This window comes from Mustela erminea, chromosome 11 (genome assembly GCF_009829155.1).
Source record: "Mustela erminea isolate mMusErm1 chromosome 11, mMusErm1.Pri, whole genome shotgun sequence".
Lineage (NCBI taxonomy): Eukaryota > Metazoa > Chordata > Mammalia > Carnivora > Mustelidae > Mustela > Mustela erminea.
This window is the reverse complement of record NC_045624.1, coordinates 52,638,188-52,656,129: the sequence shown is the minus strand read 5'-3', so window position 1 is coordinate 52,656,129 and position 17,942 is coordinate 52,638,188. Positions and strand designations below refer to the sequence as shown.

The following is a 17,942-nucleotide window of genomic DNA, read 5'->3' as shown; positions in this document are numbered from 1 at the left end:
CACCTGCCCTACCCTTTCCTTGCAGCGCCCAAGGAGGGGCTCATCCTCACCTGGCAAGTTAGAGCAGAATTCCTTCTCCCATTCAATATCCCAAGAGTCCTCAAAGAGCCTTGATAAGGTCCTTGAGGAAGGGACCTATGCTTATTGATGTCCCAAAGCAGCACATGCCCAGTACAAATATTATAAAACATCACATTTCAGAGGAAGCAAAACAGACTCTCTCAGGAACCCACCCACTTGCACCTGGAGAGCCCATACCTTGACTTGAGAACCAGGAGTCTACTGTCTAAAGAGAAAAATCACCATCAGTACCCCAAATAGACACTTCAAACAAACAAATCCTCCCAGTAGTGATAAGCCCAGCTCTCTGTGATCAAGGTTATGATTTCAGCACATTTTTCTTTTATTATTCAAGGAGAATTTTTGACAAGGCATTAGAAAACTGTGTTACCTGTAAAATCCCTTGAGGTTCACTCTGTCCTTTATCAGGTCAGCTGCCTGAACGATAATAATATTCCTCAATGCTCTTCCTGCACAAGAAGAATTCTCTCCATAAATCTAAATGAAAAAAGACATTCTCCATAAATTTACAATAATATGACAATTTGTAAGCTGCCAATAGCACACTATTAAAAAAAAAAAAAATCATGCCCACATCCCTAAGTTTAACAACACTTTAGCCTACGTAGTTACAGACCAACTACTACCCATTTTATTTTTGTTATTGGTCCACTTGCGCGCTTACATGACAGTAACTATTTTCCAAATAAAATGCTTTAACTATAAATAATTTTTATACCAAGTTTCCAGAATGAAATGTTTTTTTTAAATAGGGTTTCTATCAACATAGCAAACTGAAGCATATTTATACTACATATTACTGTGCCATATTGATAATGCATTCATGTCAAAGTCTTGGAAGATGGGAAAATACGTTTTCCTAACGAGTGAACATCTCACACTGTGACACGATGTGATAGGCTGCTGTCTGCTTTGCTTTTAAGCTTCCCTCTGCTGCAGAGCTCATTGTTAATTCCAAGCACCCTGGTTTCATCTACTTCATGATTCCACCTAGCAGATAAAAATTTTACTTAACTTCCTTTTTCATCCTAATTCACCCATACGCATCTCTGATTCTTAGGGGATGAAGGATCCAGAGAGGTCCACGTCCTACTTTATATATTACCTCCTTTCTTTGTATGTGGCACGTTCCTCCACAGTGCAATGCTGTTTCACAAACAAAGAAAGCTAAGTAAAAATGAACTGTCTTGATGCTCGTGAAAATTAGTATATACTGGGAATGTACATGACATCTGTTTACTTATTTCCTGGTGAACTCTTTCTGCAGCTACACTACTTTGCACCTATAAAATATTTTATATCTTCTCTTGAAGCAAACCAACTAATAGTATATTGACTATGACTTGACAAGGAACATTTCAACCCTATCCTTACACTTCCTAATATTCCTAGTGTCACTTCCTAAACACAACCTGATGAGAAAGTGTGAAGGGCAGGAAATGATTTTTTTAACATGTTGTAACTGTATATAAAGCAAAACAAAACAAAAACAGCAACAAGTCAGCTGACAGAAAGAACTACTCTAGGGTGAGGGATGGGCTGAATGGGTGATGGGCATTAAGAAGCCGCCTGGCATGACGAGCACTGGGTGCTCTATGTGAATGATGAATCCCTAAATTCTACTCCTGAAATCAGTATTACACTGTATGTTAAGTAACTAGAATTTAAATAAAAATTTGGAAGAAAAGAAAAATTACTACCCTAAAGGAGGGTCAAGTCAGCTCACCCTTGACAGGTCCTGACAAGGTATCAATGCTCATTCACTCAGTCTTTCAAAAACCATCTAGTGAGGGCGCCGGGGTGGTTCAGTGGGTTAAAGCCTCTGCCTTCGGCTCAGGTCATGATCTCGGGGTCCTGGGATCAAGCCCCGCATCAGGCTCTCTGCTCAGCCGGAAGCCTGCTTCCCCTTCTCTCTCTGCCTGCCTCTCTGCCTACTTGTGACCTCTGTCTGTCAAATAAATAAATAAAATCTTTAAAAACAAAAAGAAACAAAACAAAACAAAAACAAAACATCTAATGAGTGGCTCTCAGACCCCACTGAGATGCTGGGGATACAGTAGTGAACAAGGCCAAGAAGTTTCAGACCTCACAGTGCTCACAGCCTCCTGTTACTCTTTAAAAAAAAGAAAAGAAAAAAAGAAAGAAAAGAAAAAAAGGAACTCTTTGTCAAATGATTTTTAAATACAGTGAAGGCTCCCCATCTTTTTTCAACAAACCTAGAAATACTCTACTAATAGATAACTACAATTAAGTCCCTGTTATACCAAGTTTTTAGAATATTCACTCTTTTAAAAATGCAGCATTTCTATTAATACAGCAAATTGGAAAAATATATATTTAACTCTGCCATATTGATAACACACTCATATAAGGGCTTGGAAGTTTGAAAAATAGTTTTTTCCTATCTGGTGAACATCTCGTACCATGACACAATTATCAGAGCATTTCAAAAAACTTCAGCTGTGTTATCCCCAGGTGAAGGAGACAGCGTGGGAGACAGCATGCCCAGGACGAAAGGGAAGAGCTGTAACTAGAGAATTCTACATCAGGATTCATAAATCCGTTTCACAAAATGCAGTGAGAGAAAAGATCGTACCTGGGAAGGCGTGTGTTCAAGGTATGGATTGGAAATTCTTCTGGATAGAGTCTATTTTGAAAGAAAGAAGAGGGGAAAAATTAGAACTAAACAAATCTTTGTACCAGCAGGGTCAATGTCTACAATGCGGCGGGTCCAGCAGTCGTCCAAACCAAAAAAAAAAAAAAAAAAGAAAAGTGTGCTTCAGTCTCAAGTCATGGGCTATAAAGGATTCATGTCCTTATTCTCATTCAGTGCAAGCATCTGGTCACCATTCATTGCAACGGGACAGGTTATTCTGTTTAAACAGCTTCCATGGGGTGCCTGGGTGGCTCAGTGGGTTAAAGCCTCTGCCTTCGGCTCAGGTCAGGCTCAGGTCATGATCCCAGGGTCCTGGGATCAAGCCCTGCATCGGGCTCTCTGCTCCCAGGAGCCTGCTTCCCCTTCTCTCTCTCCCTGTCTGCCTCTCTGCCCACTTCTGGTCTCTATCTCTAGCTATAAAATCTTTTAAATAAATAAATAAATAAACAGCTCCCAACCAAAAGGATACAACTTTAAGGAGGGCCACGAAAAGATGGAGGTTTTCATAGTTGGGATTTTATTCTCTGAGTGGTTTGATTCTGTTTCTCCTTTTCATCTCGTTCCCCACCTAACACAGACTCCCATCACTGTACATCTACACCACTGCTTCAGCCTCTCCATGGATTTCCTGGACCTCTGGTCACGCTCCCCTCAGGCCATCCCGCAAACCTCAAAACTGAACATAGGTCCCCTGCTTTACAGTGGGTCTCTTACTGCTTAGGGAGTCCGTCCGACCACCACGGGCTGCTTCCAACAGGTTTCAGTATTCTCCCTCCAACTTCCTACAGGACAAACCTCCTCATCAGAAGAGCTTGGCACTCCCACCTGCCTCTGCTCTCACCACTCTCCACACTGGAGAGCCCTCCATCTTCCCTGACGCTTCCCTGAGCCACACCAGACTTCGAAGTCCAGGTTTAGTGCAGTTCGCTCCTAGGTGAAGCTCCTCCCACCTGCCCGGGTCACTGGGGTTTGGCCCTCCTGGCAGCTCTGTTATTCCATACAATCACGGCAGCTCCCAGATGCTCTGCATGGCTGGCTGGCATTCTACGTGTGCATTTGCCCCAACTATCTCCACAAGCTCCTGGAGTGGGTGCTGACAGTTTACACTGCTTTGCTCTTACAGCATAGAGCACATAACCTTGCAAAGAAATGGTTACTTGTTTATAGATATGTACATCTCTGTATCAATTTAGTAAGTGGTTACTGAATGATTTGAATTGTAGTGGCTCATTTTTCGTACCTAACGATCCAGTAGGCAGCACCATCACCTGCATATGCTTAAGCACAATAGAAAACTAGTATCATTTCCCATTGTGCTTTGGAAAACAGAAAAGAGAAACTAACATTTATTGAGCTCCCAACCTATGTTTAAAAGCTCTTTACAACTCTATTCCAAGGCTTGCTGTCTTTTGAGATCCCATCGTTTTTAGTCTGCCGCCTCCACTTCTCAAAATCATTGGCTGAATTACAAAACATAGCCTGCCAGTCATCACCTCTCAGCATCTGAACCTTCAACCAAACCTTAGTCTAAGGCACAATTCCTATTCTGCATCCTCTCCACGCCACATGCCCACCCCCTCCCCGTTACTTATCTTAATTAAACTGAAAGAAATATACAAACTCTTTCCAGAGATGCCAATTGGTTCACTCTGCTAAAGATGTGCAAAGGCTTAAAAGAAAATTAAATTTACAAAGGTAGACAGGCCATTTTTAATTCCCATGTATTAAAATAAAACACCCACCCACCCCTTCTGGTGTGGTATTATACACACTCCCAATCAGCCCTTCTCAGGCCTTCTGTCGTCTGAGCCTATGTAATATATTCACTTATTGAAATACCAAACAATTTAAAATTTGCATATGCACTAGCTTTATCATTCGAGGATGAATCATCATAAGTGATTTTTCTCCCCCTAAATAGAGAGACTTTTAAAAGTCAATAAGGCAGGCCAGAACTGACAGTCTTTATTACTCATCTAATTGCCTGAATCGGCTCACAAAAGCAACTACTTCACATGATTTAGTTAAAAAAAAAAGAGAGAGAGAAAGAAAGAAAAGAAAGCTTTTAGGTAGAAACAAGTTCTCAAGAACCAGGTAGAGGCACATTCAAAAAGAAAGCAAACCATTTCCTTTCTTTCGGCTGCCAACCTAAATCTGGCCGTCTCCACACTAGTGTTACACTCACACAATTCTACTTCACAGAAACTTCCCCATGGATAGCTGGTTTCAAAAGATTGGTAAGGTGAGTAAATAAAGCCATGAGATTCTTCCATGCTGACTAGATAACAGATAAGCTACCAGCCCACAGGGAATCGACAGGAGCAACACAACAAGAACGGCCTTTTCCAGAACACAATACCTACATTTGTTGTCAGAAACTCCTGTGAAGCGCTCTCCTAACTGGTCCCAGGAGGGCTCTGTTTCATTAACGCTCTAGGACAGCGGCTCTCAAACTCAGCTGGGCTCCAGGGGAACATAGTGGGCCAACTTAAAAGAATCTGAGAATCACTGCTCTGAATCACTTCACCGACTGCTCTCCTGCATTTACCTGAAAGCATCTATCACAAGAACACCCTTAAAAATGCACCCTTTCTGTTTTGATATTCTTTCCTAATATGTCATCAGCTGTTTGCATTCCTTCTTTGAATCTCCTGGTTTTATTTCTCCTCTGAGCATGCTAAGGCTTCATCTAATCTGTCTGGTAGCAACAAATTTACATTCATTTCTCATTTACAAAGCACCTACTGAGCTCCTGGCCAGGCACTGTGGGCACTTTCAGAAACATACACAAGTACGTGATGCTGTTCCTAATCTAAATCCGTTTACCAGAACATAAAGGATCTGTTTGACAGAGATCACAAGTAAGCGGAGGAGAAGCAGGCAGAGAGGGAGGTGGGGGATGCGGGGCTCAATCCCAGAACCCTGGGATCATGACCAGAGCTGAAGGCAGAGGCTTTAACCCACTGAGCCACCCAGGCACCCCATAAACATAGAGGATCTAAAGAACACTTTAAACCCATGAATTCTTTTACTTGATCCTCATTTCCTATCAGTTTACTCTATAATCTTGGATGGCTGTTTCCAGTGATACAGTGTCCTCCTTTAAATGACTCTCACTGTAATATCTCATAATACAATGATGTGAAATGATGGGTTTTTTCCCCTTTATTTCCAGCTTCTTAGAATTACTTTGGCTACATGCAATGATACTTTCGTGAAAGACATTATTTCTACCATAGAGAGAAGACTTGTAACAATACAAATGAAATTAGATTTTAATTCAAATTTATTTCTTCTCCTTTCTGTTTTAGTGAACCATGGAAAAGGAATCCCTAAATGATTCCAGGCAAATATTTTTCATATATTAAACATGTATTAGAAAACTGCAACCCTTTGATATTCACAAATTTCCAGAAACAAATAATGGCATAACTCAAAGGGTAACTGGTTAGTTACCTTAATTTTTTTAAGTTAGGTGTCCACTGAAGTTAAATTATAATGGTCCAAGATGCTGGGTCTGAACCAAGCACAGAACTCATTCCCGAGTCAGTGAGAGTATCTTACTATATTGTATGATAGACTTATGGCACATTTCTTACTAGCTCTTAAAGGACATGCCTTAATACTCTCCTTAGATTGAACTAATACCTAAGCAGCTAAGGGGAGAGAAGAAGGAGAAAGACCGAATCATTTCAATCCCTGCAAATGTATGACCTGCTCCATTTCAAAGAGGAACCAGCAAGAACTACCAAATGTATTGATGCCTTGAGAATTCAGTTACTGACAAGACTCTCTGTCACCTGCAGCCACTGTCCTTTCCCTATTCTGGGCCATCATGTAGAAGATGAAGACATCACAGTGGAATCAGTGCATTTGCTTCTCTCACAAACCCAGGAAACCAGAAAGCTTCCGAAGTTACCAGAAGGCCCCTATTGTAAAGAGATGACTACCAACTCCAACAATAAGGGTTGTGACTGAGCAGGCTGCCCAGTAGAGTTCTAAGTCTATGAGTCCTTTTTAAGCCCCAGGATACACTTCTAGCTCAATCAGAGCTTGATCAAGGTAAAAGGGACCCAACCCCAGCCAGTACGTGGGCTTGAGAATTCCACAGGATCACAAGTCAGGCATGACGCAAGCCAGAGCCAACTGCTGAAAGGGAAGCATGGGGCAGGGTGCCATCACCCTCCTGCAAGCTCTCAGGCCCACCACCATGGCCTAGGGGCCCCAAGGGGTGTGCTCCCACCAGTCAGTCACCACCACAAAGGTCATTTGTGATAACACCTTCTCAGCACAGCCTTGCCACACCAACATCAATCATGTTCTCAAAATTGCCCGTGAAGTGTTAAGAAACATGGGATAAGGGGCGCCTGGGTGGCTCAGTGGGTTAAGCCGCTGCCTTCGGCTCAGGTCATGATCTCAGGGTCCTGGGATCGAGTCCCGCATCGGGCTCTCTGCTCAGCAGGGAGCCTGCTTCCTCCCCTCTCTCTCTCTCTCTCTGCCTGCCTCTCTGCCTACTTGTGATCTCTCTCTGTCAGATAAATAAATAAAATCTTAAAAAAAAAAAAAAAAGAAAAAAAAGAAACATGGGATGACATGGAAAGTGGCAGAAATGTTTACTAAGCACCTCCTTGGTCTTTAGCACTTTCCCGTAATAGTAACTGCACCCAACTATTCACATTTTTACAGACAAGAGGCCTGAGGAAAAGAGAAACTAAGATATTTCCTTCAACGGGGCCCCTGGGTCATGCAGTTAAGCGTCAGACTCTTAATTTTGACTCATGGCATGGTCTTGGGGTTGTGAAATCAAGCCCTGCATCTTGGAATCTGTTGAGAATTTGTTCTCTCCCTCTGTCCCAACTCTCCCCCTTCTCTCTCTAAAAAAGGAAGGAAGGAAGGGGGAAGGGGAAAAATGACTTCAAGCCGCTGAGCTGGAAAGTTACAGAGCCAGGACTGAAACAAAAGGGACTGCTTCACCAAAGCCACGAGTCTGCTTTAATAGGCGGCCCGCTGTCAATCATTAGCAGGGTTTCCACTCTGTGCTACAGATTGTGCGAAGTATTTTACATGCAACATATACCACTTAATCTGTGAAAAACTTTGAGGTAGGCACTATTATTTATTTTATTTCACAGCTGGCAGAACTAGACTTCAAGAGGTTAAGAAATTTACCTGAGTTTGCAACCCAAGCCCATCTGTAGTGATTACTCTACAGGTGTCATTTACAGATTGTGATGATTTGAGAATGACATGACAAACGAGTGTATCTCACTGCATTCGGAAGTCACAAACAGCAAAAGCTCCAGTGATTCTCAGCCCCTGGATGTAGATTAAAGCCATCTGAAAGCCAGCTGAAGAGAGAACTCAACAGGAGCTCATATCCGACCCCCAGAGCACAGAATTAGAACCTCTGGGAGTGGGACCTGGGTGGTTTCTGCCCAGCTCCCCAGGTGGTTCTAATGTGTGACCACTGAACAATCATCACTGGGAACCGGCAGTCTGAACTTCTCAGCTATGAGACCCGGAATACTCTTCAAACTGCCTCCTTCGCAGGCCCGGCTGAGTTCAGAACCTCGTAGAGGTACAAGTCCTTTGACCGAAAGCATTGGGATCTGTGGCTGAGCTTCTAAGTCTGGCTTGTATAAAACAAAGGGCCAGTGTTTCTGGAAATCCCACCTTGTCCCTGTTTGTGTTATGTGTCTTATTTTTACCCCATCCCAGACACAGCCCTAAGCCAAGGTACTTTCATGTCTGCAGAAAAGAAAGACGCTATATACCTTCTCAAAAGGCATACCCTCTTAATGACATCCGCAGCATTAAACTTAATTTTTACTTCCCATTAGGAAAGGACTCTCTTCTAGTATAAACATGTTTGCCTCACTTAACAGCTGAAGTAGAAAAGTGAAGTGGGTTCTAGGAATACTTATAAATATTTCAAAATCTTACCTGCCTAGGAAAATAAATCAGCAAGAAGCAGCAGCTTCTGGGAAAATATACACAATAGGTACAACAGAAACAAACCCCAACACGTTATCGACTTGATTTTTATTCGATTCTTGGGAAAATCTTTCTTCTTGCTGCATTTACAAGCAAGAGAATAGTTCTGCCTAACACGGCAGGGTTTTCTGGTTAACGCAATCACAGAAAAGCCTTTAAAATTTAGGAATCAAGTCACCAAAGATTTTAGAACGTTAAATTAGCAAGCTTACTCACCTCCACTCACTGGATTCCCTACTTGTATTATTATCAACCTACCCAGTCACACCTGGACTCCAAGATGAACACTTTCCAAAACACTGACCAACATGAAGATGTTCCTGCTGAGATCTTTGAGCAGCAAAATAATCCACAGTTATTACATCCCACATTGTGGGATAGAAGGTAGTAACTGTGCATTATAACCCACAGAATAAATACCCATGAGTCCATTCTGATATAAATGATTGAATAAATAAATGTTGGGCCAAGCAGGCTGGAGGAGTGGGGACAGCTCTTCCCTACCGAATTCCAATTACTAAATTCAAGAAGAGGAGGAAAACAAGATCACCATTAGGCAAATACCACCGTACTCAATACTGCAGACAAAAAAGAAAGCAATCAGCGGATGCCAAAATTAGTGGACACAAGGGTGATAATCGGACTATCTGCGCAGTGTCAAAGTGGCTTCTCTCAAGTCAATATGTTTGGAGGAGAAAAGAGTCACTTTTCAGTGGAGCACAGTGGACCTCACCCTAATTAACTGACAAAAATGATCACCAACCATGAAACATGTTGACATCATTTGCCCACTGAAAGGATACAATGAAGAAGGCACTTTTATGGCATTTTTGTAAAACAGGGTACCTGAATTCAATGAGAAAACAGACGACTGCAAATCGAGGGGTATTCTTCAATATAAATAAGCCTTTAACTCTGCAAAAATTGCCAAGGCTTTGAAAGACCACAAAATACTGAGGGGGCTCTCCCAGGTTGGAGGGGACATAAGGAAACAAAACAAAAGCCCATGTGTGATTCTGGACTAGGATAAGGACCTTGGTGGGACAATGGGCAAACTCTGAATGAGGTCTGTATTTGAGTTAATTGACTCTGAATGCTGTTCTTGTCAAGTGCACTGTGGTTACCTAAAATGTTAACATTTGGGAAAGCTGGATGAAGGTTTTAAGAGGACTCTTTGTACTCTTTGTGAAACTTGTGAATCTGAAATTTATTTCAAAAGGAAAAGTTTAAAAAAGAAAAAGTAATGGCCTCTTTCCGCCCCACAAATAAAGTTTCAAAAAATGTTCAAATATTATTTCAAAATAAACCATCCCTTTCTTTGCTAAAAGCTGCATGACCCCTACCATAACATTCTCTCAAGCTGCAAGAGAATGACCCGACTTGCCTCCCTGTGCACTCTGACCTCTAGCACAAATCAGATTTATCTCCCTAAAACATCTCCTTACATAGCACCTTAGTTTGTTGTCTTATTGTTGTTGTTTCTAATTAAAATAGCTACTTAAAAATTTCAGTTTCCTCTCGCCGATTGCTCATGGTTTGCCCAGTGGATGATACCCTCAATGACACCCTGCCACGCTTCTGTCCTACAAGGGCTCTGCTCTAGCCAGGCAGACTGCGATTTTTTAACCACGCAAACTGTACACATTCTCCTCTCTGTGCCCAAGCCCTGGCTGTGATCTCTGCTCCCTGCATTTCTCTACATTTCCACACGCTGCTCTTCCTGAGATCCACGCAAATGCTGCATGAAGCCCCATTCCGCCCTGAGCCTCCCATGACTAATCTTCCCCCAAACACTCCAGCATCTTCATCTGCCACAAGGATGCAGTGCCTCCTGCCTCCATTGTACGTGTGTGCTGTATCTCCTCAGCCAGCTGGCGACCCCCCAGTGTTCGCTGGTCCCTTCTGTAAATCAAGGCCCTTTGGTGTATAGCAGGGGATGACTACCCAGTGGTGACCTTCCCCCTTGTCACAGAACCTGACGTTCCAGACTCTCAGGCCAGTGGCAAACGTGATATTACCACCTCAAAGTCTATGAAACCCATTGCCGTCTCTGCCATATCATCACCACCCATCCTTTACTTTCTTTTCTTTTTTTTTTAAGATTTTATTTATTTATTGGACAGAGAGAGAGAAAGAGCACAAACAGGGGGAGCAAGAGAGGGAGAAGCAGGCTCCCAGCTGAGCAGGAAGCCTGAGCCAGGACTCGATCTCATGACCCTGGGGTCATGACCTGAGCTGAAGGCGGACCTTTAACCAACTGAGCCACCCAGGTACATCCCACCCTACTTCTTTTTTTTTTTTTTTTAAGATTTTATTTATTTATTTATTTGACAGAGAGAGAGAGAGACTACCACCCTTCTTTTCCCTTATTTCTCAATTCTGTTTTAAGTGGTCCAGTATGCAGCAAGAGTATATACATAGTGTATTTCTATACACTGAATTAATTTTGTTCATTTTAAAACTTAAAGATACATTTGAAAGCCAATTGCTTCTTTGTAGTGAAAAACACTTCCATAAAGTCACTTTGTGTGGGGTCTTCAAGAGGAAAAAAAAAGTTCACTTTTTTTCTATGTTACTGGCAAGTCAGAAATCTGCAAATGAAATACACCTTGGAGCAGCCACCTTTCTTTCCTTCCTTGGCTCTGGGAATAAATTAATCTCTTAAGTGTTTCTTCCTAACTTGCATATAAATCTTTGAAAGCTACAAAGTAATAAAGGTGATAATGTTGTCTTCCAGCAGAAGGAAGAGTTAGAAAACTAGATCTAGATTTTCTTTCTCAGTTACGCATATAAGACATACAAAGAAACTCAGAAATAAGCCACCAGAAAAAATATCCTGAGGTCACCTGGCCTACTTCACAGCCTTCATCTACACTCTGAGTCAGGTGGGAATGTGGATCAGGAGTCCGTAAACTACAGCCCACAGATCAAACCCAGCTGCCACCTGGTTTTCATAAAGTTTTATTGGAACACAGCTGGGCCCGTTTGTTTACATATGGTCTCTGGCTATTTTCTTGCTAAAAATATTTACTATACGACACTTCACAAAAGAAATTTACCAACCCTGGTCTAGATGATCAAATTTTACAGAACAGGAGGTACTCCATAAAATCCCAGCAGTACATTCCGTGCTCAATTAGTTACTGATAAGAATTTCTTTCCCTCTTGAACCCCATTATCTGCCACTGCCGTTGGAAGATTATTTGCTCCAAAAATGTTTAATGCATATTTCTGCCTTCATTTACATGTCACATAAAAGGAAGAAATAGGTCAAAACAATTTTTGGCTCCCAAGATTAAAACAAACAAAGAAGGAGCAATTAGTTTCACCAACTCCTCCTAAATTGGGAACTTCCAACCTTTGCCATAATGTAGGTAAGTCTAGACTTCACAAAACTATAGCCAAGGTCAAATATACAAAAGTACTAATAAATGCAAGACTATCCTGTTTCAAATATCGAATCTTGCACACAGTAGTCTCACCGCTTGGAATGATTTCCTCCTCATATATTTAAATTTTTATTGAGTTTATGTTAAAATATATTCATATGCTCAATACTCCCCTATTAGAACTTCTTATGTACTTTCAAAGTACTTTAGATTCCAGGTACTTATTAACATTCGGATTCCCCCCGGTTCATTCTAAGAATCTTAAAGGTAAGGTCTGTATTTTACTCATATACATAAATATCCACAATATCTAACATGATACATTGCACACAGTTAATTCTCACTGAATGCTTCTCAAGGAAAAACAAATCCAGCCCTGTGAATACTTTCCTCAAACCCTCTCCCCTTCGGGAGTTTACAGCTCCTTCCTCCATGCCCTGTACCTCTTGTCCTGGGAGGCAAGCCTTGTGTGGTGGTTACAAGCAGAGCTCTGAATTTACATGGCTTAGATTCAAAGTCCAACTGTATTACATGTCCTTGAACGAATTATTTAAATTTTCTGCCTCTCTTTCCACGCCTATAAATGGGAGAAATAAAATCTACCCAGAAGGTTGTTGTAAGGGTTAATGACTTAAAACAGTGTTCTCAAACTTCATGCATTTGGAAGGCTTAGGAAACCAGATTGCTAAACCCCATACCCAGAAATTTTGGGTTTAGCGGGTCTAGTCTGAGGGGTGCCTATGAACCTTGCATTTCTAATAAGCTCCTAGAGGATGTTAATGCTGACAGAAGACACCTGGAGAACCACTGACTTAAAATATGTGGAGTTTAAAAAATAAAATAAAAAATTTATTTATTTATTTGACAGAGAGAGAGCATGCGCACAAGCAGGGCAAGCAGCAGAGGAATAGGGAGAAGCAGACTCTCTGCCAAGCAGGAAGCCCCAACATGGGGCTCGATTCAAGGACCCTGGGATCACGATCTGAGCAGAAGATATATGCTCAACCGACTGAGTCACCCAGGGACTCCAAATACGTGAAGAGTTTAGAACAGTGCCTGCTGTAGAGTGAATGTTAACCAGTGTTGCTGCGCATTCAACAAACTTGACTGTTACCAGATCCAAGAGTGTCGGTGTCACCTACTACAATGCAAGCTTCTCAAGGGACAGAATTGTATGTTTTTCATCCACATCCCTAGGTCAAGACAGAGTGCCTATGACAAAGCAACACGAGTGGAGCCCTGACAGAATTCTCTGCCCCTCACCCAAGGATCCCCCTGGTTGGAAAAAAAAAAACAAAAAAACAGGACTTGTGGCAAAGAAAATTCTCCCACTAGCAACATTCCCAGGGGTTTCACATCACACATAACCCAAGGGAGTTAGGTCCCATATCCCATACTTGGGAGTTTGCTCTTGACTAATAATCAGAGAGCTTTTACAAGGCTCTTGGGACCAGGTCTGTTCTCAAATGGGTGCAGAGTTTCAATGGGCTTTTGTCAATGACGATCATCTGCCACTACTGTTTGAGACTCTAGCTACAGTCAGTCAGGGCACCGGGTTGGCTCAGTTGGTTCTACTCTTGATTTCAGCTCAGGTCATAATCTCAGGGTCATGAGATGGAGCAGAGCCCCATGCCTGAGCCGGGTGTGGAGTCTGCTTAAGGTTTTCTCTCTCCCTCTCCCCTCCCCCTCTGCCCCGCCTCACCACAGGCATGCTCTCTCTAAACACACACACATACACACACACAACCCTCTAGGTATAGTCAATTCTTGTACAAACAAGAATTTCTTCTGGATGCCGCCAAGTGGAAATCCTGTCATTCATTCGAAAGTTATACCTTTCCAGTTATTCACTACTTACCTTCTCTAGCATTCCCAAATCTTTGAGTTAATAACTGATTTTGGAATTGAAGAGAATCAGTATTTACCTAGCAGTCTACGATTTCACATATGCAGCTTACAAAATTCAGGTCACTTGCCATGCTAGGGTTAGGACACGGATTCTCCACAGTTTTACAAATAATCCTAACAGCAGGGCTGTGACCCCATGTGCAGACTTTTTATCAGACAAAATCATTTTTCTAGTCCCCCGAAGTCATTTAAAGCAGTTGGGAACTATTAATGCCTATCATGTGTAGTTCTAGTTTGAAGAATCATTCTCTTGATGGTCGTAGAATAGTGTCATCTCATCGGTCAACAAGCTTACATTTGCCACAAGGAGCAGGCGTGCGCCCCCCCCCCCTTCAGGCTCTGACTGCACAGAAAATGTTAGCTTAGCTGGCCCTCACTTACTTCACGAGCACTTAGTCAGAGGGCACTTGAGTCTTACAGGCTTGTGAAACTTTATTTATTTTGGGTCACATACCCTCCTTCTACTCAAATCCTTGACTTTTTTAAAACCTGAGGTCCACTGAAGAAGGCTCACTGTATAGCCACACCAGCTTCTTTCACTTCCTTCTCCTTTTCTAACACCTTCTACCAATAATACTACAGAATCAGAATTCCATTCACATCTCGAGTGTCTTTCCTTTTAGTGTTTCCAGCTATGACACCCTAACTCTCACTTCTCTTAATCTGTTAAGATCTGACTCCACAAAATGCAGCACTCACGACGGGGCCTCTTCTCTTCAGGTCCCTCTCTAAAGCAGACAGACCCCGGGCAGGACTGTGCCCCACTCTGTGGCCGCTGGGTTTCTTGTCCTGCCCACCCCTGGACCCTGACTGACATGTTCTTCTACCTCCACTGATTCACCTTCTTTCTAGTCTCCCTACCAAATTATTTCTTCTAACCTGTCTATACACCTTTTCCTTTCTCTAGTAGGCATCACAGAGAGCCCGTCTTCAAACTGTTTCCCTCCTCCCCCACTTTCTACTCTGGCACAAAGACCCACTACAGTCCCAGCAAACATTACCAGTGATCCTTCAACCAGAACAAGAAAGACAGCCCTTACCCCACACGTCCTCAGGGCAGTGTTCAGATGTTCTGGACTCAAAGTGATCTTGAGTTCTCCCATCTCCCCCGGAACTTCCCCTTCCGCCATTACAGACATCAGTGACTGCCCATCAGTTCTCCCTGCTCATTACAGGCCTCCCAAGAAAAGCTTCTGGAATGCAATGACAACCACTTGGCAAGTATTATTTTCCTCAGGTCTCATCTAGCTAATCTCAGATGCTGCTAATCAACAAGCATCTACATTTCTCCCACTAAGTGTGGTCTGTGGGGCAGACCTGAGCACTTCTGGGAACTAGACATCCTTGGGCTCGACCCCACACACCGACACAGTCAGATGAGGCGTAACCAGATCCCCAGGTGAATCACACTACAGTAAATCTCGCAGTGTTATTCACCTATACTGCCTAGATACAAAATCCTGCTTCTGCCAAACATGTTTCTAAATCACAAAAAGCCCTTGAAGGTATCAACAGAGGTCCTCCTAAAAAAGGATTATGTGGGCAAAACAGGTTTTGAAGGTGCTGCTTATTCTAGTCTCCCTCCTTAAAGATGAAAAAAATGCACCTAAGGATATTGGAGACGTTAAAGAACTCCTGCAGTAATCCCAAGTTTCTCAAACATATCTGGCCTGGGAATTTTTAAAATTTATTTCTATAAACAGCTGTTACCATCTCAGAGCATGGTTTTGGTATAAACAGAAAGCAGTAAATTAAAAAGCCTGCCCCAGAGACGAAGTACCTCCATTTGACAATCACAAACCATGGCATTTACTCCTCTGGCTTGTGCAACAATGACTTTTAAGTACATGTGTTGATCAAGTTCAATAGATGTTGCCTCCTACCTTCATGGTCGGAAAGGTCAAGTAGAGGCCATCCTTGGCAGGACACTACACTGCCTAGATGAACAAGAAGGGAAAGAGGCCAAACACCAGAGCTACCAAATCCCCCACTTAAACCAGCCTGTGGTTCCCCCAAACTTTCTGGACATACTTTGCCTCTTCTCTTTACTGGTTTTCACTCTATAAGAGGAGAAAGTCACATCAGATTCCAATTTACTTGTATTCTGCTATAAAAGATCCCAAAGCAGGGCACCTGGGTGGCTCAGTTGGTTAGACGTCTGCCTTCAGCTCAGGTCATGATCTCAGGGTCCTGGGATGGAGCCCCGCCTTGGGGGTCCCTGCTCAGTGGGGAACCTGATTCTCCCTCTGCCTCTGCCTTTCCCCCAGTTTGGGCTCTCTCTCTCTCTCTCTCTCTCTCTCTATCTCTGATAAATAAATAAATAAATAAAGTCTTTTTAAAAAAACTAAAAATAAAAGTTCCAAAGAAAGGTTTTTGTGTTTACCCCTCTTCTTTCCGGATAATTACTGTAAAAGTAACCTTCATAAAGGGTTCCATTTTTAGAACTCCCTCAATTTTTAATCAAACTTCATCTTACAGACCTACGACTGTACTCTTTCCGCTTTCTATTTGTATGAAATAGGGTAACAAAGTTATTATCTTCACTAACTTTCTTTTAGATCAAATATGCTTAATCATAACCCTAATTTTTTAAGAGGCCCCTTTCAAAGTATGTTAACACTGATAATCTGTTTCTAGATGAAAGATCAGAAGTTTGTTATCTGTCCTACATTCCAAAAGTAGGTGACTGAGGAATTAACCAACACTACCTGTATGAGCGATAGAGGGGAGACCTTTTGTCAGGGTGTTTTTACCACTCAAGCGGGTCTTACAATCCTTGCTTATCTAAAAGCACCATGCCCCGCCCCCGCACTGTCCGCGCTATCCAACCACATTCCTTTCCTCCCTTCCTACTCCAGGTACATGAGGAAATATTATGCAGCCATACAAACAGTTTAACGAACTTGTAATACACAGAAGTATTCTGGTGAAAAGTAAAAAAAAAAAAAAAAAAAAAGGAAAACTGAACAAACAGTAAAGGTCAAATACAGAGGGATGCCTGGCTGGCTCAGTCAGTGTAGTGTGTGACTCTTGATCTCAGGGTTGTGAGTTCAAGCCCCATACGGGGTGTAGAGATTACTGAAAAATAAAATCTTAAAAAAAAATAAAAATAAAAAGGAATATGCCAATGTATATCCAACAGTAATGTAATAGATTACTATTACTCCTGGTAGAATTTTGTTTCAATCTTTCCAAACTTCCCATTTTTCTATATTAAATATATTACTTTTATAACCAGGAAAAAAAAGCTACTGTAAAAGATAAAACCTCCATTTACACCATTATCCTCCACCTCCAACCCTATAAAGGAAAGGCCAAGTTACAGAGATGAAGATGGTGAGTCTTCATAAATAAATGATTAAGAACATAACTACAGTCAGAAAGAAATCCAAACTTAAGTTAGCGCTCATAAAAATTATATTCATGGGTTCGAGGAGAGTGAAATAAACCTCTAGGTAAAGAGCCAAGACAGGATGGGGTTAAAGATTCTGTTGGAAGAATACTTTTACTCATTCCCCCTTTCTGCTTATGCATCCCCCATCCCTGCCTGCCCTAAAAAGACAGGAGCATGGGAGAGGCCACTGAGGTTAATCCAAAGGAGCCCTCTGTGACAGAAGACAGTGAGAGAGGACCGTGGGATCACCTCAAACAACACAGCAAGACAAGCTGGGGCAGTCCTTCTGTTTCTAAATGCCCTTGGTGGGTAAAGGGTATCCACTTCCTCTGCCCAAAGTTCCAACTCTAATAATGACATCAGGATTCAGATTATCTGTTCTGTGGCCAATTTGCTCAAGTTTTTAGGATCACTTTATTTTGCCATTAACGTCTGTATACTCAGAACTAACAGCATCTAAAGAAAAAAGTTCAGGAAGTAAATACCCCAAAGTCAAGTATCAGTAATTTCTGGGTTCCTG

General features: G+C 42.1%; 1 protein-coding gene across 4 annotated transcripts in view; it reads right to left on the bottom strand.

The window, feature by feature from the left end:
* The window catches only part of RAPGEF5 (Rap guanine nucleotide exchange factor 5), a 223,322-nt gene that overhangs the window by 181,971 nt on the left and 23,409 nt on the right, over positions 1-17,942 (bottom strand). For 3 of the 4 annotated variants that reach the window (XM_032304896.1, XM_032304897.1, XM_032304898.1), the window contains exons 2-3: positions 2,678-2,728; positions 452-558 (exon numbers count right to left, since the gene is read on the bottom strand). In XM_032304896.1, the coding sequence (XP_032160787.1) occupies positions 452-558; positions 2,678-2,728 (158 nt within the window). Of the gene's footprint in view, positions 1-451; positions 559-2,677; positions 2,729-5,100; positions 5,133-17,942 lie in introns of those variants that run through there. The other variant, XM_032304899.1, reaches the window with a different exon arrangement.